At 37.6% G+C, this 26,559-nt stretch overlaps 1 protein-coding gene across 1 annotated transcript in view; it reads right to left on the reverse strand.

The window, feature by feature from the left end:
• The window catches only part of Ercc6l2 (ERCC excision repair 6 like 2), a 90,672-nt gene that overhangs the window by 20,713 nt on the left and 43,400 nt on the right, over positions 1 to 26,559 (reverse strand). Inside the window, exons 12-17 of the mRNA XM_055598034.1 lie at positions 26,318 to 26,413; positions 17,839 to 17,938; positions 14,723 to 14,875; positions 13,365 to 13,445; positions 10,948 to 12,067; positions 6,361 to 6,515 (exon numbers count right to left, since the gene is read on the reverse strand). Coding sequence (XP_055454009.1) covers positions 6,361 to 6,515; positions 10,948 to 12,067; positions 13,365 to 13,445; positions 14,723 to 14,875; positions 17,839 to 17,938; positions 26,318 to 26,413 — 1,705 coding nt within the window. The remainder of the gene's footprint in view (positions 1 to 6,360; positions 6,516 to 10,947; positions 12,068 to 13,364; positions 13,446 to 14,722; positions 14,876 to 17,838; positions 17,939 to 26,317; positions 26,414 to 26,559) is intronic.

Genomic DNA, 26,559 nt, shown 5'->3' on the forward strand with positions numbered 1-26,559 from the left:
TTCATACAGGTGCAGTGGAGTTGACACATTCATACAGGTGCAGTGGAATTGACACATTCATACAGGTGCAGTGAAGTTGACACATTCATACAGGTGCAGTGAAGGTTGGTAACACATTGTACATAAAAGCACACACTGACTCTAATAAAGGCATTGTCACTCCTGTAGACATTTAAAACCTTTCTTTCTGGTCTGAACTGACACACAAGATTTCTTTCCAGATATCCCTATCTTTTACAAAAAGCTCTTTCCAGAACTTTTCACCCCAAAACAAAAGAATTTAGCTTCTTCTCAGCACCTCATGGAACCTTCTCCAAAATAGACCATTGAGTTGGTCACAATGTGAGCCTCAACAAACACAAGAAGTATGAAATAATCCCTTGTATCCTACCCTGACCACCATTGACTAAAGCTGGACCTCAACAACAACAGAAATGGCAAAAAGGCTACACACACATGGAAACTGAACAACTTGCTACTCAATGACAGCTAGGTCAGGGAGAAATAAAGAAAGAAATTAAAGTCTTCCTAGAATTCAATGAAAATGAAGGCACAACATGCCCAAACTTATGGGACGCAATAAAAGCAGTGCTAAGAGGAAAGTTCACAGCACTAAGTGCCTTCAAGAAGAAAATAGAAACATCTCATACAAGTAACTTAACGGCTCACCTGAAAGCCCTAGAAATAAAGAAGCATACATACCTAAGAGGAGTAGACAGCTGGAAATAATCAAACTCAGGGCTGAAATCAATCAATTAGAAACAAATAAAACAATTCAAAGAATCAATAAAACCAAGAGCTGGTTCTTTGAGAAAATCAACAAGATAGACAAACCCTTAGCCAAACTAACTAAAAGGCAGAGAGACACTATCCAAATCAACAAAATCAGAAATGAAAAGGGGGACATGACAGACACTGAGGAAATCCAAACAACCATTAGGACTTACTTCAAAAGCCTATATGCCACAAAATTTGACAATCTAAATGAAATGGACAATTTCTGGATCAATTCCACTTACCAAAGCTGAATCATGACCAGGTAAATGAATTAAATAGTCTTATATCCCTTAAGGAAATAGAAGCTGTCACCAAAAGTCTTCCATCCCAAAAAAGCCCAGGGCCAGATGGCTTCAACATAGAATTCTACCAGACCTTCAAAGAAGAGCTAACATCAATACTCTTCACACTATTCCATAAAATAGAAACAGAAGAAACATTACCAAACTCATTCTATGAAGCCACAGTCACCTTGATACCTAAACCTCAGAAAGAAAGAGAATTTCAGGCCAATCTCCCTTATGAACATTGATGCAAAAAAACAAAACAAAACAAAACTCAACAAAATACTTGCAAACCGAATCCAAGAACACATCAAAGATATCATCCACTACGGCCAAGTAGGCTTCTTTCCAAAGATGGTTTTAAAATATCAAAGAGTAAATTTCATTTTTGGTATGGTTTAATAGTATTTCATAATGAATATGTACCACATTTTCATTATTCATTTATCTGCTGAAGGACATTTAGGTTGTTTCCATCTTAAAACAGCAATGAATATTGCTGAGAAGTCATATCCCTTGGGTACATGCCAAGGAATGATATAGATGACAGATTTATTTTTAGCTTTTTGATGATTCTCCATACTGAGTTCCATGACAAGGAAGCTACAGCCATGAAACCTCAACAATATGGCTGCTTAAACAAGCCCCCAAATAATGACAGCATCAATATGAATATTTCCTTCCACTGAAATGAAATTTCATGGGCCCCCTAGACAAAGAACTACTGGCAACCAATGACTGCTGAGAGGAAGAATTCTTCCTCAGTGATATGACCCCTGCATTGGTCAACACAAAGTGGTCAGCTCTGGAATCATCTGTACACCAACAGAAAAAAAACAAATTCAGCAGGTTGTATGTATAATATTTATGCATATACACACACCCTCAAACATACAAATCTATATGCAACAACAAATAAAAAGAGGTGATCAACTTGAAAGGGAGTGGGGTGAGCATGGCCAGAGATAGAGGAAAGTGATACAATTGTATTTTAATTTAAAACATGTTATTATTTCATATATTTTGTATTGTCAAATAACAGTTATAATTACAAATTTATTTAGTTTAGGCCTCTATGAATAAAATAATTATAAATTATAAGAATGAAAAAGAAACATGAAAAGGTTATTCCTAAAGACATGAGTAGATTTTTAAAGTAGATTCAGTTTTTGTTATTTGGCTACCAATTATTAGCTTAAAAATACCGAGGAACTCAGAGACCAGGGGAGTTATCTAGCACAGTGGTGTCCACTTCTCATACAATCCATTTGGCATAAACATTTCTTTGTGAGTTAGTGAAAGGCTGTAAGTGAACCTCAATTACAATATTCCCCACACAGCAAAACACTGGAATATTGTGACCACTGTTGTTCATCTATTAATTTCTTATAAATATATATTTGCTTTGTTCTTCATCTGGCTGCAGACACACTTACAATCATTTGAAATATGCAGTTTTTTAATAGGACATTGATGACAGACATGATGTACTCAGAATTCTCAGTAATCAAGAAGATTCTGGATTTGAGCCCTAGATAAAAGATCCTAGGCTTGTGGGAGGTTCTTTTTTTTTTTTTTTTTTTTTTTTTTAAGATTTTTTGTGAAAAAGGTTTTTAGGTCTTTCTTTCCTTCTTCTTCTTCTTTTTCTTCTTCTTTTTTTTTTTTTTTTTGCTTTTCTGTTAATTTTATTGTTGCTTCTAGGCAGAAGTTTTTTTTTTTAATATTTTATGTTCTTTTAATGCTTCATTTTCTTTTTTTTTAACTTTTATTAATTACACTTTATTCATTTTGTATCCCCCCATAAGCCCCTCCCTCCTCCCCTCCCAGTCCCACCCTCCCCCCCTTTCTGCATGCATGCCCCTCCCCAAGTCCACTGATAGGGGAGGTCCTCCTCTCCTTCTTTCTGATCTTAGTCTATCAGTTCTCATCAGAAGTTTTCTCTTCTTTTCTTCCCCTCCTCTCCCCTTCCCTTCCCTCCCCTCCCCTCCTCTTCTTTTTGAAACAGGGTCTTTCTACACAGCTCTGGCTGCCCATGGTTACTTACTGTGTAGACTGGGCTAGCCTTAAACTCACAGAGTTTCCACCTTCCCCCTGTCTCCTGAGCGTTACAATTGAAGCAGTGCACCTATGTGTCTGGCTTCAGGTATTTCCTAAGACTGTAACTGCAATCTTTTGTTCTTCCTTCATTTCTTTCTTCTTGTTTACTCTTTCCCCAATAACTATTCAACTTCTTTATTAAAACTTTAAATTTACTGTTGGCACCCACTTTCACACCAAGTGATATTGTGTCAACTTTGCTTGCCAACATTCTCTGACTGGTTAAATAAAGTTGCTGACAGTCTATAGTTGGGCAGAAGAGAGGTAGGTGGAGCTTCAGTTCCTGAGCTTGGAGTCAGATGGAGACCATGAGGAAGAGAGGAGAAGCAGGAGAGAAAGCTAGAGAGAAGGAAGCTAGAGAGACGGTTGGCCTGACAGAAGCAGCCCAGTCAAGAACAATTATGGCAAGTAACTTGGGGTGTGTAGCTTGGAAATAGCAAAATAGCTTAGAGTTAATATCTGCCCAGTTATGGTGCCTTAAAGTTTTTATAAATCCAAAGGTCTCTGTCTTGATTATTTGGGAAGTAGCTAGGGTAGAGAAGCCCTCTAATAATTCCACCACATCACAGTAGAAAGATAAGAAATCTACAATAAAGGTTGCCAAATTATCTGACCATTCATACTAAAACTTGTTTGCCTGGTGGTGGCTATACAGGCCTTTAATCCCAGAACTTGGAGGCGGGGGCAGGTGAATCTCTGATTTCAAGCCTGCTCTACAGAGGGAGGTCTAGGACCTCCAGGGCTACACATAGAAATCCTGTCTTGAAAAACCAAAATAATTACGACAACAAAAATTTGTTTGAGAAATAGCATGGCTAAAAGACATACAGACAATCACAGCAGACACAGGCAACACCCCTGGCTACCATGAGTAAAGGTCATCGATTTAGAAAATAATAATCAACATCTACAAAATAAATTCCTGGAAAACCCAGTATATTTCTGCCCTCTTCAGATGGCTATCAACCTTTAGAGCAGTGGTTCTCCTTGCTAAAACTGCAGCCCTTTAGTACAGATCTACATGCTGTAGGGACCCCAACCATATGTTGTCGCTCCACCAGAACTGTAATTTTGTTACTGAGCAGTGTCTCCTTTCCTAAGATCACTTGATAGTTGCAACCCACTGGTTGAGAAACACTGCTTTGGAAGAGATGTTAGCTGAGAGATGGCATATTCCCAAACAAATCAGAGTATCAAACAGCCTCCTTGAGTCATGAAAGAATTCCCTCATGTGTTCTGTTTTGCATGCTTGAAAAGTGTGTCCTTTAAAAATCCATTACTACATTTACCCTAAGGCTACTGGAGAATGATAGACTCTTTCCTAGATCATTTACTGTGCTCCCTGCCCCCATTAAAAAAAAACAAAAACAAAAACAAACAAAAAAAAAAACCTAGCTAAAGCCAGGCACGGAGAGGCAGAGGCAGGCAGATCTCTGTGAGTTCGAGGTCTACAAAGCAAGTCCAGGACAGCCAGGGCTACAGAAAAACCTTGGCTGAAAAAACAAAATCAACCAAACAGAAATCCCAGGTGAGGAGGTGAGGAGATGAATCAGCAAAGTCCCTGGTTACGAGCAGGAAGACTTGCATTTAGATCAGCAGATCCCACATACATGCCAGGCCCTGTGACATGAGTCTGCAATCCCAGTGCTTGGGGGAAAGGGGAGGAGAAATAAACAGTGGCAGCTTGTCTAGCAGGATCCAGGCTCAGAGACCCTGTCTCAAAGAATAAGAGGGAGAGAGACCAAAGATGGCACTTCACATAGACCTCTGTGCACACATGCACACCACACACATCTCAGATGACAAGTTTCCATCAAATTACACATTAGGAGAAGCTTTGGGTCTCCTAGAACTGGTATGCTCTTGTTTCTACAGTCTTCCCTCTGCCCCATTCCCAGCAGGGTGTTACAGCCTTTGGGGTAGAACAAGTTTTGCATGCAAATTCCCTCCATTCCACTTGGCTCAACACAGTCCTATGTACCGGTTCAGTGTCTAGTCACTGTGACCATCCAAACTGTAGCTGGGACATTACTGGTTATTTCCTTTGTTCTACCCACTGGAAAGTGCACAACTGTCATGTCAATAATTAAATTATCTAACCGTAGTCTGCCTTCCTCCAGTTCTCAACTGTTTAATTCACATTTCCTTGGTCATGTGTTTTACTTTACATCTTGGTTTTATTGTTAAGACAATCTGAATGTAAATGAAGATACTTGGAAAGTTCAGAGGGATTTCCCCCTGCTTCATTCTTAAAAGCAATACAACATTTTATCGCTGTTATAAGCAAAATGTACTTTTAGCTCCTACCCATAAAATAAATAATAAACATTAAGGTGAATACATTTTAAAAACATTTATGAAAATGACCATGTGTAAACAAAAAGATTATGTTTATATAGGGCTTTATTTCTGTAGAACAACAACCTAAACAGGAAAAATATGAACAATTTATTACCTTAACATTATGAAAATCCTTCAAAAAGGCCTATGAGGCTAGACTTTTCTGCCTGTATCTTCTAGATAAAAAACAAACAATCCAAACAAACAAACAAAAACTGAAGAAACCTAGTCATACACTTTTCTTCTTCGTAGAAGTAGTTTGAGGCCTTAATCTGTACAAATCATTCACGCTATCCTTAATTTGGGGACATAAGCACACTTTTTAAAAAGTAAAACTATTAATCAACTCAGTAGTATCAGGAATTTTAATTTAGATTTGTCATTTAATTTGTCCTAGTTACTTATCTATTGCTGTGATAAAATACCACAACTGATAAAAAATGTTTACTTGGGGCTTAGAGTTTTAGAGGGTTTGAGTCCGTGACCATCTGACAGGGAGCCTGGTAGACAGGTATGTGCTGGAGTAGCAGCAAAGGACTCATGTCCTGATCCATAAACAAGAGGCAAAGAGAGCACTCTGGGGATAGCTGAATCTTTTGAAACCTTAAAGCCTGCCCATAGTGCCTGCTAATCCTTCCTGAACAGTTCCACCAACTGGGGACCGAACATTCAAACATATGAGCCTATGGGGACCATTCTCATTCAAACTACCACAAATCTAAAACATCTTCTGTGATTACACTATTATAATGCTATATGGCTTTCAACACGCAGTTGTCTCATAACACATTTAACAGCTACTTTCGAGGGTGTAAAGAGGACCCTTTAGTGAGAAGTGAGATTAAGAAGTCAATTTTCTTACCCTAGAACCGCAAACAGCTACATTAGCAGGGAGCTGGGAAAACTGCTTCAACTCAAACACATCACGCGTTGCCCATCGGCTCATATGATTTTCTGCTCTGCTTGATCCAATCACATTCTGATTAGAGTGGATATACATCACTTCTTGAACACCATCTAGGAGGCAACAATGTTTATCACGTGATTCATCACCATGAAGCAATACTGTTCTAATTATCAACAGCATAGTAAGAATAGACTATACCTTTGTTATTTTCTCTATTTTTTGAGATAGTCTTGCTATGTAGCCCAGGCTAGCTTCAAACCTGTGATTCTTTTGCCTTAGACTCCTACTTATGTTTACTTGCCTGCTTGCCTGCCTTCCTTCCTTCCCCTGCCCCTTTCTTTTTGAGATAGTGCCTTACTTTGTAGCCCTGGCTGACCTGGGACTCACTATGTAGACCACGTTGGTCTCAAACTCACAGAAATCTACCTGCTCTTGACTCCCCAGTGCTGGGGTTAAAGGTGTACACCACCATACCTGGTTATGCTTGCTTTACTTTAAAATTATCACCTCTGTTTTCCTAAGACAAAAGCTCAGTCTATAGGCCAGGATACCCTAGAATTCATGGCAATTCTCCTATCTCAGCCTCCTGGGTGTTGTTGAAATTACAGGAATAAGCCACTATCCTTAACTGCTTGCTTTGTTTTTAATCTTTAAAAAATTTTATGTTACTATCAGTGTTTCAAAACTAAACTGAAAACAAGTATGTTCGTCCAGGCTAACTTGGAAATGTCTTTCTACTTTTATCAACATGAAACCTGCTAAGCTTAAATAACAATTTTTAAATTTAAATCTGAAATTTTGTCTGTGAGAATCACAGTTAATGATCCTCTATAGATTTTTCTTCATTAATTTCAAAATGCTGTTTGCACATTTAAGGAGGAGCCCCAGGGATTATCTGCTTCTTTAAAAAAGTACTTGATGGTATTGATGGAAGGGAGCATGGGGTTTATGACCAGGGAGCTGTGTTTGGTTGGCCGTGCTGTTTTATTGTTTTTATTTTGTCTTTTTGTACACATGCCCAAAGAATGTCAAGATGAGAGCTTTTTAGGAAATGAAAAAAAAAAAAAAAAAAAAAAAAAAAGAACTCATAGCTTTTATCTGAAAGAGGTTTTAAAAGCAGCTGTATTTCTTTACTGCTTTGCTTCTAGGCTCTAATAATTCATTTTGAAATTGTGGTCATAAAAGAGGAGGCTAGTCTGAGGCCTGTAAAATTTCCCTCAAACAGCCCTGGCAATGAACCTCAACTGTGACCTCAACACTCTGCTGCTTAACTCTGAACTCCCCAGCAATCACAAAGCACAAAACACAAAACTGCAATATCATGTAACAGGAAAAGTAACAGGAAAACATCTACGTGCTATATAAAATTCTACTAATTCCAACTGCTGACACTTGCAGTTAAAAAACTAAAATAATTATTTTTAAAAGCATTTTAACAATTCCTTAGGCCTCCAATTTCACTGTTAATCCTGTACTGAGTTAATACTGGTACAAAAAAATATAAATTGTAGGAAAATTTTAAATGAGTCTCAGCTATAAAAGACAGCCTAATGTGTAAGTAAATAAAATTTAAAAGTTAAGGTGCCTACAGCACCTTATTTCATCTTTTTTCACGTGATTTATGGGGAGTAAGTGAGACACTTGCAAGGCCAGGCTAACTCTTAATCACCAAGCAGAGTCTGAACAAAGGTTGCTCATTCTGGAATCCTCAGGTAAAAATCAAACAGCAACTAGACAACAAAAGTAGACACCTATGGACCACATGAAAACAAAATTACATGATGAGACACCCCATAATTCCTTTATTGTAATCAAGTGGAGGCAGTCTGCCAACAGCAACTGTAAAGCAGCTGTGGGTTGTGATCCCTGGTGATGTGTGTGTGGGGTGTCAAATGACTCTTTCACAGGGGTTGCCTAAGACCATCAAAAATATAGATATTTACATTACAATTCATAGCAGTAGCAAAATTACAATTATGAAGTAGCAATGAAAATAATTACATGGTTAGGAGTCTCCACAACATGAAGAACTGTATTGAAGAGCCCTGCACTAGGAAGATTGAGAACCACTGCTGTTAGTATCAGCATCTGTGTTATGGAAGAAGAAAGCAACAGTGTGTGGCATATGACAGACCTAAGGACAGGCAACCCCTGGAGAGCCAATAGGCATTTACTGGAAGGCACGGACAGCCTCACAGGGCCAGCAGCTTCTGGGAAGGTGTTCTACTCACCAGGGTTGGGGGACCAGGGGTCTTCTGTAAGAAGGCCTCAGGGGATTGGGCAAGCTAACTATATAAATTCCCACACTGGCCCACTTAGAGGTGCTCCTGCCCAACCACAGCCCAGCCACAAGAAGCAACATGAGTAATCAGAGTGAGCAGAATGGTAGGATTCAGCATATATATATGCTGTGTGTGTGTGTGTGTGTGTGTGTGTGTGTGTGTGTGTGTGTGTATCAAGAAATAATTATCTGGGTCAAATCCCGAAAACTGTGAGAAAAAAAAAAGGAACAAGCAGCAGAATAATATCCCTGCCAGAAATGAAGGGCTCAAAGAACAGACAAAAAACACAACTGATGTCAAAATAAGGTCTGACACTTTAAAAACATGAAATAGGTCACAATTAGCAATAACAATCTGGTGAAACCACTGGATGGCAATGGAAAGGAAGGAACTTTCTTGTGTATTGAAAGGGGGATGAAAATGAAGCTACTTTTGGAAACATTCAACAAAGTGTGAATCAAAGACTTTAAGGCACACAAACTGGCTTTCAGGATACAACATGTTATCAGAATAACCTTAGAAGAAAAAAAAAACCCTCATGTCTTTTTCATGTCTTGAAAATTTTACTAGAAAACAAGGTCTGGATTGTAATGAAAGTTTTGGTTTCTCAAAAACTCAGTTATGTTATATAAATATGTCTTTGTTTTAATCCCAAGTGTGGGATTTTGGCTGGGCTATAGTTTGTTCACACCTGTTAATTGTTGGCCATGGCTTTTGCCAGATGGGAACAGCTTACCTCATGCCTCACGTGACATAAGGAAGGACATGTTCTGGGACTCTGAGGATATAAACTTGAGAGCCCAGAGAAAGAGGGTGTGGCATGTGGTGTTGGCATGTGGCACACAGCAGTTTGAAGAGACCAGAGAGTCGGACAATATGGCGGTTTAGAGCAGACAGATGGAGAGAAAGGCTTTAGGGTGCAGAAGCGTGGAGGAGACTGCTGGCTGTGTTTGCTGTTAACGGAGATTGGCATAGCCCCCAAAGACCCATCGACCCTAAACAGCTGGGAGAAGAAAAGGGGTTTGCACCCCCTTTCCCTTTTCTCTCCTACATAGGTTTAGGAGGTTGGAAAGGAGGTAGAGGCCTAAACACCCCAAATAGAATTTTAAAAACAAACTGCTATACCAGATGATCTGAACGATTTAGGGACACTGATACAAGGACTGAAAGAGACATTTCTATTCACCATGAGGGAGTGAAACCAAGAGGGAGGAATATATAGACATGTCAGTGTCTCTTGACACTTCAGACACAGTGTATCCATTGTAAAAACTGCAAGAAATAAAATAGTATGTTTAAAAAAATCTACCTAGAATTTGTAGTGATGCTATTGTAGTAAGAGTGCTAAGCAAGGACTCTGCTTCTGGGGCACACCTCCACCTTTATTGTGGTAGCATGCCAACTCATCCTTTCACTGTTGTGGAATATAGGACAAAACAAATAAGCAGTTATGAAATATTACAACTAAATCAATCTCTGTATGTGACCAGAATCATCAAGATGAAAGAAACACTATTTAAATATAATGGAGATGAGAAAGAACTTTCTAATTAAGCACCAATACAAATATGAAAGCATAAATATAGTTCATAAGGTATATTCATCATCACATGCAACTATGTATATGTGCACATATGCATGTATAAACATGTAATATACATATAAGATATATAATTACAAGTGTATGTATATACATAAAATATACATGCATACATACAAATAATATGACTACTAAAAAGTCCCGACAATACTACTCATTCGCAGGTAACACAGACGTCAATCATGTCTGACGGCCGAGAATAATGAGCAAACTGCAGACTGAGAGAAACTATTTAATTATATTGTAATGAAAAGATGGAGGCAGATTCTTACAGATTACAAAGACTACATAAAATGAACTAAGTAGACAAGACTAAACTATACTATCACAGAACATATATCCATGTGACAAAACCTTAAAAATATACGTAAGGAATTACTACACAAGTCAGAATAGTTGGTCATATGGTGCAGAAAGGCTGTGAGGAGGGTGGGCCACATGGAGGAGCATTATAGGAGAGACAGCAAAACTCTATTCTCCTGTAGGTGGCCTTCCCTTTATCCTGCCACTTTATTATTTCTTCACTACCCTTCATTATTTCTGCCTCAATGCAGCATTTCGATTTTATAGCTATTTTATAGCTAACGGAATAATCTCCTAGAATATGTGACTGTGAAATACAGTAATTTAGAGAGATGTTTTCAGAATGTCTGTAGTTACCTAATATTTTATCCATTGAGTTGCTCGTTTGCTCTTGACTGACAACTCCTTCATTTAAAAAGCTTGCTGGTATAAAAGTGCTGTTTTTCTTATTCCGGTCAGGCAGCTTAGGGAACAGACTGATTTTATCTTTTACAGTTTCTGCTCTGTGACTTGATTTAGAGAAACTCAAGTGGCTGACAGATATATTGTCATCTGAGGATGAAAATTCATCAATAACCTGAGAGCTACAATCTCCATCTGTTACACACATTTGTTTTGCTTCCTTTGCTCTTACAGAATTATAAAGTTCCCGTTTGTTTTCCTTTTTCCTCTTAAATTTCACGGAAGTAGTTGTTCTTTGCTTTCTTATTCCTGACTTTGGAAACATGTCAATGTCATCAGATTCATCACTAATATCATCTGTACCTTTTCTTTTCCTAATAGATTTCAACTTTATGCTTTCAAGACTCAAGGGTTTTGAAACTGGTCCACTTCCTTTGCCACTGTTCTGTCTACCATCACCACGATTTATTTTCACAGGGTTGTCTGTTTCAGAATCTTCACATCCACCTGGCAGCAGCTTAAAACGTACACGGTTATTAGGGGCTCTCTGAGCTGGATACTGTGTGGGAAAGATGATATCACTGTCTTCTGACTCTGTGTCACCCTGTCCTGTGCAATGATGTCCAGCTGTACTGTGACACTTTCTCTCATCATCAGATTCAGAAGAAATGTTCTGTTCTAAAGTCTTCTTACTTTTATCAAAAACACACTTTTCATTTGGATTTTGGATGTTATCTGATTTCTGATGTTCTGATGTACAAACAGAGTCCTGAATCTTCTGACAAGCAGCCTGTCTGGCTTCCTTTAAAAGACATGTGGGCTGCTCATTAGAACTTTTATCCCTGGAGGCAGTGTTTCCATCTCCATCCTGGACTGACTTAGAATTTGCCTCAATCCATTTGGAGAATCCGCACTGTAGCAACGTGAGCTGTGCTGAGGAGCCTGGCGTTTTACTGGAGTCGGAGACTTTGTGTTTAGCAGTCTTCCCCAGAGAATGGCCCACTGACTCGTCATCACTGCAGTCACTATAGAGCTCACAAACATCTATGGTCTCTTGATAGTCAAGGTCTTTAGGCTACATGAAAAGCAGACAGAAACATTAGCAAATATGAGGGCAGGATTGTGTGCAGTGGTGCATGTCTGCAGTAAGAACAGGACTTGAAAAACAGACAAGAGGATGAGGGGTTCAAGACCATCCTCACTTCACCTGGATTTCAAGGCCAGTCATGACTATATAAGACACTGTCTCAAGAACAAAATTTGTTACAATATCAATTCAATTTTTCACAATAACCCAAGTTATAACCTTCAGGTTCTAATAACCTTCAGTTCTCTAAAACTGGGCTTAATTTGTTAAGATGTTGGAGAAGTAATCTGGTATTTCTGCCAATATTTGACATTTGCGTTTATCTAAAAACTAGCAAGGTGGTTCAGAGGAAGAGGCACCTTTCACCCAGCCTAACAATCTGAGTTGGTGTGCACACAAAATAGGTAAATAAAATAAGTTCCCTGAGTTCAAGGTCACTCAGTTCATATAAACTTAAGTTCAAAAACAAATAAACATGTATGGTCCTTGGTTGGAATATAACCTAGAACCCCTGCACAGATGTAGCCCATGGCAGCTCAGTCTCCAAGTGGGTTCCCTAGTAATGGGAACAGGGACTGTCTCCAATACGAACTCAGTGGCTGGCTCTTTGATCACTTCCCCCTGAGGTGGAGAGCAGCCTAGCCAGGCCACAGAGGAAGACAAAGCAGCCAGCCCTGATAAGACCTGATAGGCTAGGGTCAGATGGAAGGGAGGAGGACCTCCCCTATCAGTTGACTTGGGGAGGGACATGGGAGGAAAAGAGGGAGGGAGGGAACTAGAGCTGGGATACAAAGTAAATAAATCGTAATAAATAAAAAAATAAATAAATAAAAACAACCCAGCAAGAATAGCAACAAAAAATTTTTCTACATATTTCTTGTATCTTAGACCTAAAATGGTCTCTGGCAGTAGCATAGGTTTCATGGATATGTGGGTGAGATCCTAAGATCACAAACACAAACCAACACAATACTTGCTTTTATTTACATAATGATTTTAATAGATTTAGACTTAGATACACATTGATGGTCACTCTCTATTTAACTTGTCCTTCAGTTAAAGAAAAATAAGGCTGGTATGGTCACTTACACTGGGTGTTTAATTTGGGGTCGATTGCTCTTGAATTGTTTTATGAATACGGATCACCTTAAATAATTAATTTTATTCACTGTCCTATGACTTTGTGTCTGGAAGTTTTAGGAAAGTTTCCCTTTTTACATACTGAAAAATGAGAGAAAAAAGTAAAAGAAAAGACTGTCACATTCTGTGTCCTCTGTTTACTCACTGTTTCTAGTGCCTGTGCTGACAGTTCTCCTTTCAACCATGTTGTGGCTGTCATGATGCCAGCTTCTACTTTGCCTTCTCTCTATAATGTCCACAAGGAAAATATGTTAATAAAAACAGGGTGAAATCGGAAAAACAACAGCAAAGGCAGGCTAAGTGTAGGTGGCTTTGCATTCTTAATGACACTTTCTCACTTGCTAAGTAAGAAACTCATAGTCTCACAGAATAGAAAACTAATGCCTGTGTTCGATGTCACTAAAAGCACTGTTAGGAGGCATTAAAGTATCATGCATTTGCCCAAGAATCCTGCTTACAGCGGCTGTTCTTACATAATTACAGCATGCTCCGATACGCAGCGTCTGAGCATCATGATGCCAAGTGTTAAGGCTGTGATGCTCCAGCTTTGTCAGTAATGCATTTGCTATTCATCCACTACAGAACACTACTGGGGTCAGCAGTTACCACAGAGTGCTCCAGAGCCGGAAACACAGTGGCGCTCACACACTGACAGCAGCACATGTCCACTGTGTTACTGTCCTCCACCTCCACAAGACTGCAATTGCTCAAAGACAGGCAGTAATTTTTCCTGAACTTTATTTATGATGCTTACTAAATGAAGCACAATTAAGAGTTTTACTACAAAGTTCCAGAAGCCAAGGGAAAGAAGCTGGAGTTCTGCTTGGCTCCTTCCTCATCTGTGTAGGGAGGAGATGGAAAAGGACGATATTCTAGGGCTTTATGATCTCCATACTAATATCAGTTGGGAAACAGGTCAATATTCTCAGTGCTCTGGTTAATTAATGAACTTAAGGAATTTTTAAAGCCATGTAAGTGTCTCATTTGAAGAATAAGAAACATCTGTACATTGAGCGTGAGCACAGTTGAGAGTCTGAAATATTGGTGTGGAATTTTTATTGGGAACAGAAAACAAAAATCTCTCAGAGACATGAGAGTACATCTCCGGGACTATTTTGTAACTTCTAATCAAAACATATTTTACAGTTTTGTTTATTCAGGAAAAATCTTAATATTTTAGTTCTCAATTTCAACAGCTGTTTTCAAATTAATGAACTCCTCTCAGCTCTGTTTGTATGAAAGTGGCCATGAAGGCCATACTATCTCATAAACAGATTGGACTCATAATGCATGCAAATTATCTATAAGCATCCATGCGAAAGTTTTGGCTTTGGAATACAATTCATTTCCCATTTCTTTAAAAGTAGAAATTCTAAGCATGTATTTTTGATAAGGAATACAAAAAATTTCTCTGAAAAGGAAAACCAATTGTATTTCAAAATTCCTGAGTAGTAAAACTGAACTTAAAAACATTATTGAAGAGGTCACAGAACAGCTTCGCACCTCCAGGATGTCTCTTGTAAGACATGACCCTTGGGACCTCAATTTGAAGAGGTTGTGAACACCAAAGAGCTCTCCTCGATGTTCTTTTGATCCCTGGACTGCTTCAAAGTATCGCTTGGCATTTTCACTTCCAACCACCACACAGTGAAGTTGCTATAACAGAAAAATACAAGATATTTTTGAAGTGTTTGCTCCAACAGTATGTCCGAATTTCCTGGCACTCCCTGCATACACACAACTTTAGTTGGGGCTGGTTGGTTGGCCTTAGGGAGGAGATTTTTGTTTTAATTTCACTGCAGATGTTGCCATTATGGTGAAATAATAATAATCTGGCCATCACACTGGAGCACGCATCTTACATTTCCTATTTTATCTGTTTTTCAATTACTGAGTCAAGATTACATTATAAATGTTTAATAATGAAAGCTGACATCTGAATACACTTTTCTTTTTAAAAATTATTACATTCAAAACTAATATTGGCAGAATTACTATATCATATCACTTATGTTATAATCTACAGCAACTATACAATAGACATGTGGATGCCAACTTAACTATAGATTTGATTATGTTGACAATTACTGTGAAAATTCTAGAAATGCCATCTTCAAGAGTTTTAAGAGTATCAACAATGGAGCCATTAAAGATATATACCATTTTAACATCACCATAAGGAATGTACTCTCGATTTGCTGACTATTTCATAATGTAATGTAAATGTGTAAAATATAAACATGATCTTTGAGGAAACCCAATGATAAGCTGGGAGTTTCAAATGGCCCGGAAAAAGAAGTAATAGCTACAGGAAGGAGAGGCAAATATGAAAAATGTTACCAAACAGGGAATTTGGGCAAGTTTAGGGTTCTTTGAGCTGATCTTCCAATTCTTCTGTAAATTGTTCTAAGTAAATTACATGTATGTGTATACTTATATACATCCACACATATGAGACAAATTTCAAAATGCTCAACTCAATTGCACATGGTGCTCCAAATGTGGAGGAGCACAGGTGCTGTAAAAATGTCATTTTAAACCACAGAGTATCTGAATCAGTGTAAGTGAGCACAGCACATTCAAATCCAAGCCCTTTTTTTTTTTTTTTTTTTTTTTTTTTTTAACCTAACATGGCTTAATATGTACTTCTGGGTGATGAGAGTGACTTTCTTGTGTATACCAGCAAAAAGTTTGAGCTATCTTACTTGTTTACTTTCAGTATTTCTATTTGTTGCTCTCACTTGGGAACAAACAACTCTTGGTTGATCTCTGCACAGGTGAAAGGAGTATATGCTAAGACACCTTACTAAAATTGATACTCCAAAGAGTCTCCATGAGTCCATTTTTGTGGTAGTGGTTGACAATGCAGTGAGAATTTTTAAGTTGTGTGTGATTTTCTGATGGTCTCCCTCTGGCTGAGTTTCTTTCTTTTCTGTCTTTAAAGATTTCCTCAAACAATATCTGGGCCCTTGAGAACTTTTCTATGTTCCAACATATTTATAATTGTTCTTTATTCTTTTCTCCAAATAATGTGAGGCTCAATGTATGTGTGCTTGATATGTATCCTTGTTTCAAATTCCAGACTATCTTTAAACCATGTGTTATTATCCTTTTCCTTACATGATCATTACCCTATCTTTGTATGTGTCATACAAAGTTCTAAACACTTAAATTACACCTTTTCCTTAAATTTTTATGTTATATATTATTATACAGTACATAACAAGCCTTTATAGGTAAGAGTAAAATGCATGTAATAATAGGTTGAAAAGCACAACTAAGGAAACACTGATGACCAGTCTTAAGACAGCACTGAAAACAACAGGTCCTGAGAAATAGCCTCATTTTTTTTTTAACAAGTGGTTAACTTAGAAGAGAAATTCTGTCAAGTAGTTGTGTTATATAAAAGAGCAGAAACCAAACTGTTTCCTTTAGAGCTAAATGATTTAAGAAAATACCCAAACTTCTGTGCACAATTCTATTTTTAGAGTGAAGAAATTAGCATGAGTTTTAAGATTGGATCATTTTTTGGTTAACTGTCACCACATGTGACAGATGTTTGTTCTTAAATAGATGCCAGTCAAATACACAGGGAGCAATTCAAATTTAATACTTGTAATTAAACTTGAACCTCAGTCCAGAGCTTCTCAAATGAGCAGTCCTAAATGAATATGTTTATTTATAAGTCTAAGAAGAACATAAATTAATATCCTACACATTATTAAAGAGCCAATGAGATTTCAGATGAACCCTCCAAACACCAAGCAGCAGCTAATGCTCAAGTGGCACAATCTCATTTCCTGGACATCTCTGTGGTCGGCTTCCCTATGGAGCTCCGTGTCTCCAAGGCAGCGCTCTGCAGCCAGCTTCCCTACGGTGTATCTCCTAACTCTAAGGCAGTGCTCCTCAATCTTTTCAAGCATAAGCACACAGCAGATGTAACACAGTGAAAAGATAAGGCGGTTCCTTAAGACTATAAGGTGGCTCAGGCATTCTCGTTGCCAAGAGTTGTGAGATCAATGCCTCGGTGCACTTGGAACTCACCTATGGCACACATACCACACCTTTGCTCACCATCTGGGGTGGTGTGCCTCATTATTTAAATCGTGATCTATAAACTAGCCAAGCACTGGCATTCCTGGGAGCTAGTTAAAAATGCAGTTTTGGGCTGTACCTCAGACCTACTTAATCAGAACCTGTATATTAATAAAATCCCTAGGAGATTTAAATGCACAGTAAGGTTTAAGAAATATTGCTTTAAGAAGCTTTTAGGAAGCTGGGTGTTGTGGCCCATGCCTGTGATCCCAGAACTCAGGGAGGCAGAGGCAGGCCGATCTCTGTGAGCTCAAGGCCAGCCTCGACTACAAAGCAAGTTCAGAATAGCCAAGGCTACACAGAGAAACCCTGTTTTGAAAACAAACAAACAAACAAACAAACAAAAGAAGCTTTCAGGAGTAAAATCCAATGAACTTAACAATAACTCTGTCACAGAAGTGTATTTAAGAGAATTATTTTATAATCTTAGTAAATTCCATACAAGAAAATTTATACAAAACCATTCCTAATTTCTGAAAACTGACAACTGTTAAGTTCTTACATAGACTGGGGCATAGTCTCACCTGCTTGTAGACCTGTCGTAAGTACATGATCTCCTCCACAGTCCCCAAGGATATCAGCCTAAGCACTTTGACATCTCTGCACTGCCCAATTCTATATGCTCTGAAAAGTAAGAACAACAAGTCAACTAAAACATCTAAGAGGCAGCCTTTGTATGTAAAAGTGGAAGATCACAATATTTTTAAAACTTCATGTTTAGGAATGTCATGTTATTTAGTAATAATGCAAATGTATCTAGTCATATAAAAGGCTAATTACTGAGAATTTTATAGAATGGGTATATTAAACTTTCTGTTACTAATATCATCTTCCATTTCTAAATTTAGTTTTGAATCATTCTTAAATGTTAATTTCCATTTAGATTCCTCCTGCTTGAGGATAAAAGTCTATAATGGGCAGGATGAATAAACTACAAAAGCTGCAAAAAAACCAAACCAAAATAAACGAAAACCTGTGGGAGGGGAAAATACATTGTCTTGATTGTGGTAATGGTTTCACAGGTGTACACAATCATCAAAACTTATCACCTATATACATTAAATATGTCAAGTTTAGTGTATATAATAAAATGGTCTAAAAATAAAAACAGTTAAAAATAAGTGCCCCCCCCCAAAAAAAACCCTCTAAAAATAAAAATAAAGCTTGTTTAAAATCAATTAACTGAAAAGTCTAGCAATGCAGGTTTAAAAGCTGACATCCATCTACTGGGTGTGAGTGAACGCCTCAGCTGCCTAATACCCCAGGGCTGTGCTGCAGACCGTGACACTAACATGATGTGTGTGCTGACTCACCACAGCACTTCCCTATGGGACTGTGCCCTACCCTACGGTCTTATACAGGCTTTACTGGACACTCTGAATAAAGACTCATCCCTGAACACCTGTGGAGTTCCTGAAGCAAATCGGGCAAGAGCCTACTACTTACAATACTTGAAAAATGGTACAATTTTCAGAAAATTTATTTTGAACTTGAGAGATCACCATAAAAACTATTCAAATTTGGTGCTCTCTCAGAGAGATTTTTGAGTCCTGTAAACTTTGTTTCTGCACAAGGGACTAAAGGGCCTATTTTAAAAAACCAGAAAAAGATCCAAGAAAATATCTTTGTGTGTGTAGCTCACTGTTTTATGTTAGAATGCTTATCTTTAATCTCCACTGGTAAAACTTGAGAACATGTTATTTTGTACCTATGCTTCATCAGGTTCTTGGTCCATCAAACAGGGATGGACCAAATGATGAGCCTTGCACGTGACAGTTCTTCTACTGTGTGGAGATAAACATAAAGAAACTACTTTACAAGACACAGGTAAATGTCTTCATTTCCCTGTTCTTCTTGAAGCTCAGGAGGAGATGATGTGGAGGGGACTGCATTATGCTTTGAAGAGGTCGTAGAAATACAGATGAAGAAGTAACATTAGGAGCTAGGGGTGTAAGTCAGTCAGTAAAGTACTTGCCATGCGAACATGAGGACCTGAGTTGGATCCCCACCCCTACATAAAAGCCAGGCATGGTGGCAAGTGCATATGATCCTAGCGCTGAGTAGGTGGAGAGGAGGATCCCTGGGGCTGGCTGGACAGCAAGCCTAGCCTCCTTGGCAGGATCCAGGCCAATGACAGATCCTATCTCAATAAACAGGGTGTCATGCCTGAGGAACAAGTACTCATACCACACCCCCGCGCGCGCACGCACACACACACACACACACACACACACACACACACACACACACACACGTACATACAAACACACACACAAGTATAAAGTCACAGCTAATGTTCCAAGACCAAACAAAGAAACAAGTGAGGATTTCTGTTTTTCTCTGGATTTTATTTGACTGCATGGAATCCTAAAACTATCATTCTGTGAACCTGAGGAAGTAACTAAGGTCACTCTGCCTCACCTTCCTACAAAGTGAGACAGTAAGATGCCAGTGCCTCTTCTGTGCAGGTATTAAGTTAAATGAGAGAATTCATGGAGGCCATGGAGTACGTAGCTCATAGCACTAAGTGCAATTGTTGTTCTTTTGTCCTTCTAATTATATCTGCACAAACTTTTATGGAAAAGGTTCAATACAGAAGAAAATATTATTATTAGTTAGTAAGCTTTTCTGCCTGAAAAAAAAAAAAAAAAAGATAGGTCACCCCTGTGTAGCTTTGGCTGGACCTTGCTTTGTATACCAGAGTGGCCTCTACCACCAGAGTGCTGAGACTAAAGGTATGTGTTATCATACCACATACCTTTCTGTCTCTTATGCTCATTCTTTTCAAAAATTTTATTATATTCCTTTCAATTAATGATTTAAATTTTGTCCTATTAATAGTAATTTTCCTATAATTCCCTCTTCTTTGCTTTTTGTTTTTGTTTGTTGGCTTGTTTTCTAAGTTATACCATCCTTTTCATACACTTTTAGTCTTTCCAAAGAAGTTAATTTAAAAATCGGGGCTGGAGAGATGATTCAGTGATTAAAAGCACTTGATTCCAAGTACCCACTGAACTGGCTTACAACCATCTGTAACTACAGTTCTAGGGAATCCGAAGTCCCCGTCCAGCCTCAGTGGACACTGCATGCACATAGTTCACATACATACAACATATATATACACACATACAAGTAAACAATACACATAAAATACAAATACATTCTCAAAAATAAATTAAAAATATAAATTATGTGAGAATGTAGTGATTCATAGTGATTTCACTAGTACTTATTTCTTTAAAAACCACGTCTCCTCATTTGATTTTTTCCTAGAGCTATCTGTCTTCACTCTCATTCTGTCAGTCTGCCTCAGAGTGTCTTGGACCTTGGTGTTTGGTATGCTTTTTAACTGCTGTAACTTGCCGGTACACTGACTTTTATAGCTCACTCCACAATGTCCCTCTTTTATCCTTATAACAGGTTTTGACTTAAAAACTACTTTGTCTTCTATTAACACAATACTTCTGCTCTCTTTTGGTTATTTTCATGGACTATCTTTTCCATCCCTTCACTTCCAACTTACACACAACCTTACACCCACACTGAGACTTTTTGTAGAAATCATGTGTTCAGATACTCCTTTGGGGGGTACTCCTTTTTAACCTGTTCTGAGATCTTTTGATCTGGGAGTTTAATCCACATATGTTCAAATAAGAAACAAAGGAGGTCTTGCTTTTGTTGGTTTGTTTATTTGTTTGGTGAGGCTTATAAGGGCTTTCCCTCGTTGTTCTGGAACTCAGGCTGGCCTCAAACTCACAAAAAGCCCTGCCTGCCTCAGCCTCCTCAGTGCTGAGATCAAAGATCTGTGCCACCATGCTCAGATGTCTTTGTTTTTAGTTGTTTTTGTCACACTTCCTCCATTATTGGTATTTTTGTGTTTTTAGTTGATTTTTTAATGACACGTTAGAATTCCTTTCCTCTCTGTTGTTTCTATATATATAAAATAAATACAAATGTACATATCTGTTACAAATTACATCTTTATATATTAGAAACGCACAGATAGATTAATAAACATGTTATATATTCTTCTTTTGATTTCTGTTGAAAAAAAAGTTATAATTCTATTGATATTTGTATTTCCTTTACTGGTGAATTCTATTTCATAAGACTTTGAGGTACTGTTTGCTGTCTTTTCATTTCAATTTAATTTCTCCTTCAAAATTCTTGTAGGGAACACTAGTGGTGAAAGACTTGTTCAGCATTAGTTTGCATGAGAATAGCCTAAGTTCTCCTTTATTTGTGAGTCATTATCTTGATCAATAGTAAATCTAAACTTAGGTATTTTTTCATTGTTTCTCAGCTGATAAGTTGTTATATATACTGTTTATATAGTAATTATATAGTATATAACAGTAGATACAGTAATTACTCCTATGTATGGTCTGCATTTTATATATGTGTAAATATACACTATATATAACGACTTTCTACGAGCACACTGCTCTCTATCTGACAGGTCTGTGTTGAGGTAACTGCTGCTAAGCCTTCTGGAGATCAGTTTCACATGATGTGCAGTTTAATCCTGCCACTTTCAGAACTTTTCTTCCTGCTTTATTTTATTTTTAATTTTTTTAATCTGCAGACAGCCTGAAAGGTGTGGATCTCTTTAAAATTACCTCAACATGAAATTTTTTTTGTTCTTCAAACTTAGGAAGATTTTCAAGATTTCTGCTTTTTCTTTGCTGAAAATTCCACAATGTACAAAATGTACAAAGTGGTCTATTTGGTGAGAAGAAAGAATAAAAAAAAAAAAAAAAAAAAAAAAAGAACAATAATAAAGGAAAATGTCTCTTTGGTGAAACTGTTGATATTCTTATTTTCTCAGTCAGTATTTTTCTAATATTCTTTAGTTCTTTCATTGTGTCTTCTTTCAGCTTTTAGAAATTTTAAGATGGTCATTTTAAAGTCTGTCTTGTATGTTTGCTGTCTGGACAGTGTCTGGAGATTGGTTGGCTGTTTTTCTGGACAGAGCATATTTTCCTATTATAATTCAGAACAACCTATAATACTCCCAATACTTCCAAGCACTTGCATAGTATTTACAAATGACCATAGGGGCTGGAATGTAACTTAGTGGTAGAGTACTTGCTGAGCATGTGCAAAGTCCTACAATGCTAAGAACTGGGAAAATAAAATAAAATGATCATACATTTAATAGAAATCACAATGCATGTCTCTAGATGAAAGAAAAAGTCTTTTGTTGAAAATGTGTCATTTGAAAAAAAAAAAAAAACATTTTCCCTATCTTTGCAGACTAATGTGGAAGATGTGTCTTTGTGTCTGTGTGTTCAAGTATGTGTTTAAAATGTCCCCTGTATATATGACTACTTTTAAATGTCTTAGTTTCCAACCACTTTAGAGCAGCAGTAGCTGCTTCTTTCCCCTCCTTTTCCTTCTTCTTCTGGTTCTACAGGGTCCACCACTGTCTTTCACAGCTTCTGCCAGCCTTCTACCAATCTTTCAGGAAGCCCAGAAAGGTTGGAAGGTAACAAAGGAGTTGTGGACTCTCCGTTTCAGCCTCATGGGGGACTAAGATCTCGCCTATCTTTGTTGCACTGCACTATCTGTTGAGGAGGGAAGAGGTGGGAGTTTAGTAAGAAGGAGTGAAAACATAAAATTTCCAATGTAATCTTTGTTGGGGATTATTCTGAGAGTATCCAGGGGTTTCACTAATGCAACACAGAGGAACAAGCACTTGTACCATCTGTGTTCACAAACTCCTAGTATCGATCTTTGCAGTATGAGTTATTTTATATTTCATTTAATATATTTCATATAATATATATGAAATATAATATAATATATTCATATAATATATTTCAACATTTTGATGTGGATAAATTACATTGGCTATATGTTTCTTGTTATTTTCTAGGGCTTTATCACAGAACATATCTTTGTGACTCCAATTAAAATGCGTGGTCATTTTTTAAACTTGCCGTGTTTGAAGATACTGAGTACTTTGCTACTAGGTTACAGCATTAAATCATCTGTACCTTCTTATAGAGAGGATCACAAGTTCCTAACAGGACTCTGACTGCTCCTTGCTCTGTCTCTTTCTAACTTTTCCCTTTGCTTCTTTTCTCCTCTGTTCTCTTGACCTCTTCTATGTCTCTTCTCTTCTTTTCTTTGTACTGTTCTCTTCTGTTCTCCTTCCTCTTCTATGTTCTCATTTCTTCTCTGCTCTCTCTTCTCCTCACTTCTTAACATAAGATCTTGACTTGGAATATGGAGTGACTGTTGCACCATATTGATGCATCAGACCTTCTTTGCTTTGGTCAATGTTTTTGTTATTTCTACTAAGAAATTTGGTTAATAAGCGGGGAGGTGGTGACCCACGCCTTTAGACCCTGTGCTTGGAAGGCAGAAGCAGGTGTAGCTCTGAATTTGAGGCCAGCCTGGTTTACAGAGTGAGTTCCAAGACAGCCAAGGCTACACAGGGAAATCCTGCCTTGAAAAACAAAAACAAAAACAAAAACGAACGAAAAAAGAATCTGCTTAACTAATGCTGATATTGCCATTCACGGGGTAAGTTTGATTACCATCTTCCTGGTAGTATCTTATATAATTTTTAAATCATGTATATATGTGTATGACTCTGTAGAGAAGTGCCTGGCCCTCAGAGGCCAGACACACTGGATTTTCCTGGAGCTGGTGGTTGTGAGCTGCTCATAGGTGCTAGGGTAAGAACGTGGGTTTCCTGCAATCACAGCACATGCTTTTAACCACTAAGCCATTTCTCTGGACCCTCATATTTCACAACTTTTACTCTTAGCCTTCCAAGTCCTTCTACTTTTACACATTTCATAGTAAATATATGTCTGAATCTAAGTTTTCCATTTTTTACCATCATGTTTTTTTTAGAGAGTTCTAACCTATTCAAATGCACACAACACACATGTACATATACTCACAGAGATATACACGCACACATGAAATAAAATAATGAAACCACAAAGCAGTGGTTCTCAACCTTCCTAATGCTATGACCCTTTAATATAGTTCCTTATACTGTGGTGACCCTCATCATAAAATTATTTTTGTTGCTACCTCATGACAATAATTTTGCTACTATTATGAATCATACTGTAAATATGGGTTTTTCTAATAGTCGTAGGCAAACTCTGCGAAAGAGCCACAGGTTGAAAGCTACTGCTGTGTAGTCTCAGTCCATCTGCAAAAGCAGATGTGTGGACAGGGAGGACTGGTCACGAGTGTTTTCAAAGGGTGCCAAGTGATCGCTATGCCTTATTTTTATAGTTTTTGCTCCTTTAACCTTTTCTAGCATTTAAAAATATAATTGTTAAAAATTCCGAGAACTTATCAGGATATTATTTCCTAAAAGGAAAAAAAATTCCAATTATAGTTCCTTCCTCCTCACAATCCTGATGCTTTGCTAGTATTACATAAAGTTCCAGTTCTTAACTACTGATATTTTTATACCATCCTTCATCATTTGGAAGAAATTTTCCTTTATAATTAATTATGTGAAACCCCTCACCACCCTGTCAATACCTTTAGTCCTGACTATACACAATAGAACCTTCTTTGACCATCACTGATCTATTCTTTGGCTTCAGTACTGCACTCAGGCTACCATAGTTCATTCCTGAGTTCTCAGGCATCAGGTTGCTTTTATTCTTGCCTTACACAACTAATGTGTCAGTCACTGGTCACAATAACAAGTCAAAAGCAGTTTTTTCTCATAAGGTCATAATTGTAGCCACAGATGAAAAGTCTGACCTGCAGAAATGAATCTGATTCGCATTTATTGCTAACTTGATATTTATTTTGTGTGTGTGTGTGGGGGGGTGTTTCTCTAAATCCTCTTATTTTTCACTCTCGGGTATTTTAGTCCTCTTTAGCTTTACAATTAGAAATATAACAAAGATGTACATTCCATCTCCCTCTTGGCCATGATTTGCACTGAGTATTTGATGGCTCTTCAAAATTAAGAATGTTCTTAAGATAGTATGTTAATTTACTCTCCTGTCCTTTAGTCTTCTATTTTTATTTCTGAAACAAACAGATAATGTGGGTTTTTTTTGGGGGGGAGTCTTACTTTCCTTTCTCTGTATTTATATTTTACATCTATTTGATTTCACTTTGTTTTAAAAAATGCATACTTTTATCATGTCACACTTTTTATTACTTGGATATCCTAATGAACTTTATTTCAGCAAAATCTTTAATTTCTGAGAATGTTTTTGCTCACTATATATATTTTTCTTTATTTTATGTTTTATTATGTTATTTTTGTCTTATCTATACTTTAGTCCCTTCAATGCCTCTCTTCCTCATGGCTCTTTCCTTTCATGATGCTACTTTTATGAAAATATCTCATAATTCTTACTTTTTTCTTTTGTAATTAAAATCAAAATGCATGTGGAATGCACTAGAAAGACAGTCTGGATTCCTACGCAGGGAAAAAGGTTCATTCACTTACCTCCCTTACTGTATTATGGAGACCTGGGATGACTTGACTGGCTTCACTTTGTGATCTGATTCAATATACCAGGAACTTTTCTAATCTTAGTTTCCTACTTAACTCATGAACTGGTTCTTTAAGGAACTGATTCTAGACAAACCTTGTGTAAGTATGAGGTGCAGAGCGGAATCTGCATCATCTCACATTACTCTATTACTTTCCCAGAGTAACACTATCCCACACCCTACAAGTTGTTAAGGCATGCTGGCAGTTTCTATTCTGTTCTGCAGACTCTGACTGTGGCTTTTCTTTGGTGACTCTTAGGAGTTTCTCAAAATGTCTGAATTACTAGTAATAAACTGTCCTTTTATTTGGTATTATGGTCTTATGTCACATTAGTAGAATCTGGAGATAGAAAACAAATAAGCCTTTGAAGTTTAGGGTAATTTTCAATACAAATTTTCACCAGCTACCCACCTTTTCTAACTAGCCCCATGAACAATCGATAAAGCTCAAGAGTGGTTTTAGATTACAAGAATTCATAGGTCATTTACATTTTGTCATTATCATACCTGTCAATGGCTTGAAGATCATTGGCTGGATTCCAAGTTGGATCAAATAATATAACAACATTGGCACCAACAAAATTGAGACCTAGTCCACCAGCCCTGGGGGGGAGGGGGAGAAATCATACATGAAAACAGCATAAACTGTTGAGAGGGATGGTAGTATATACTGTAATCTCAGCACTCAGGAGGCAGAAGCAGGAGTCAAGGTTTCAGGCCAGTTTAGGTAACCTAAACTGGTAAGACCC

This window comes from Psammomys obesus, unplaced genomic scaffold, assembly GCF_907164565.1.
Source record: "Psammomys obesus unplaced genomic scaffold, mPsaObe1.curated_primary_1811, whole genome shotgun sequence".
Classification (NCBI taxonomy): Eukaryota; Metazoa; Chordata; class Mammalia; order Rodentia; family Muridae; genus Psammomys; species Psammomys obesus.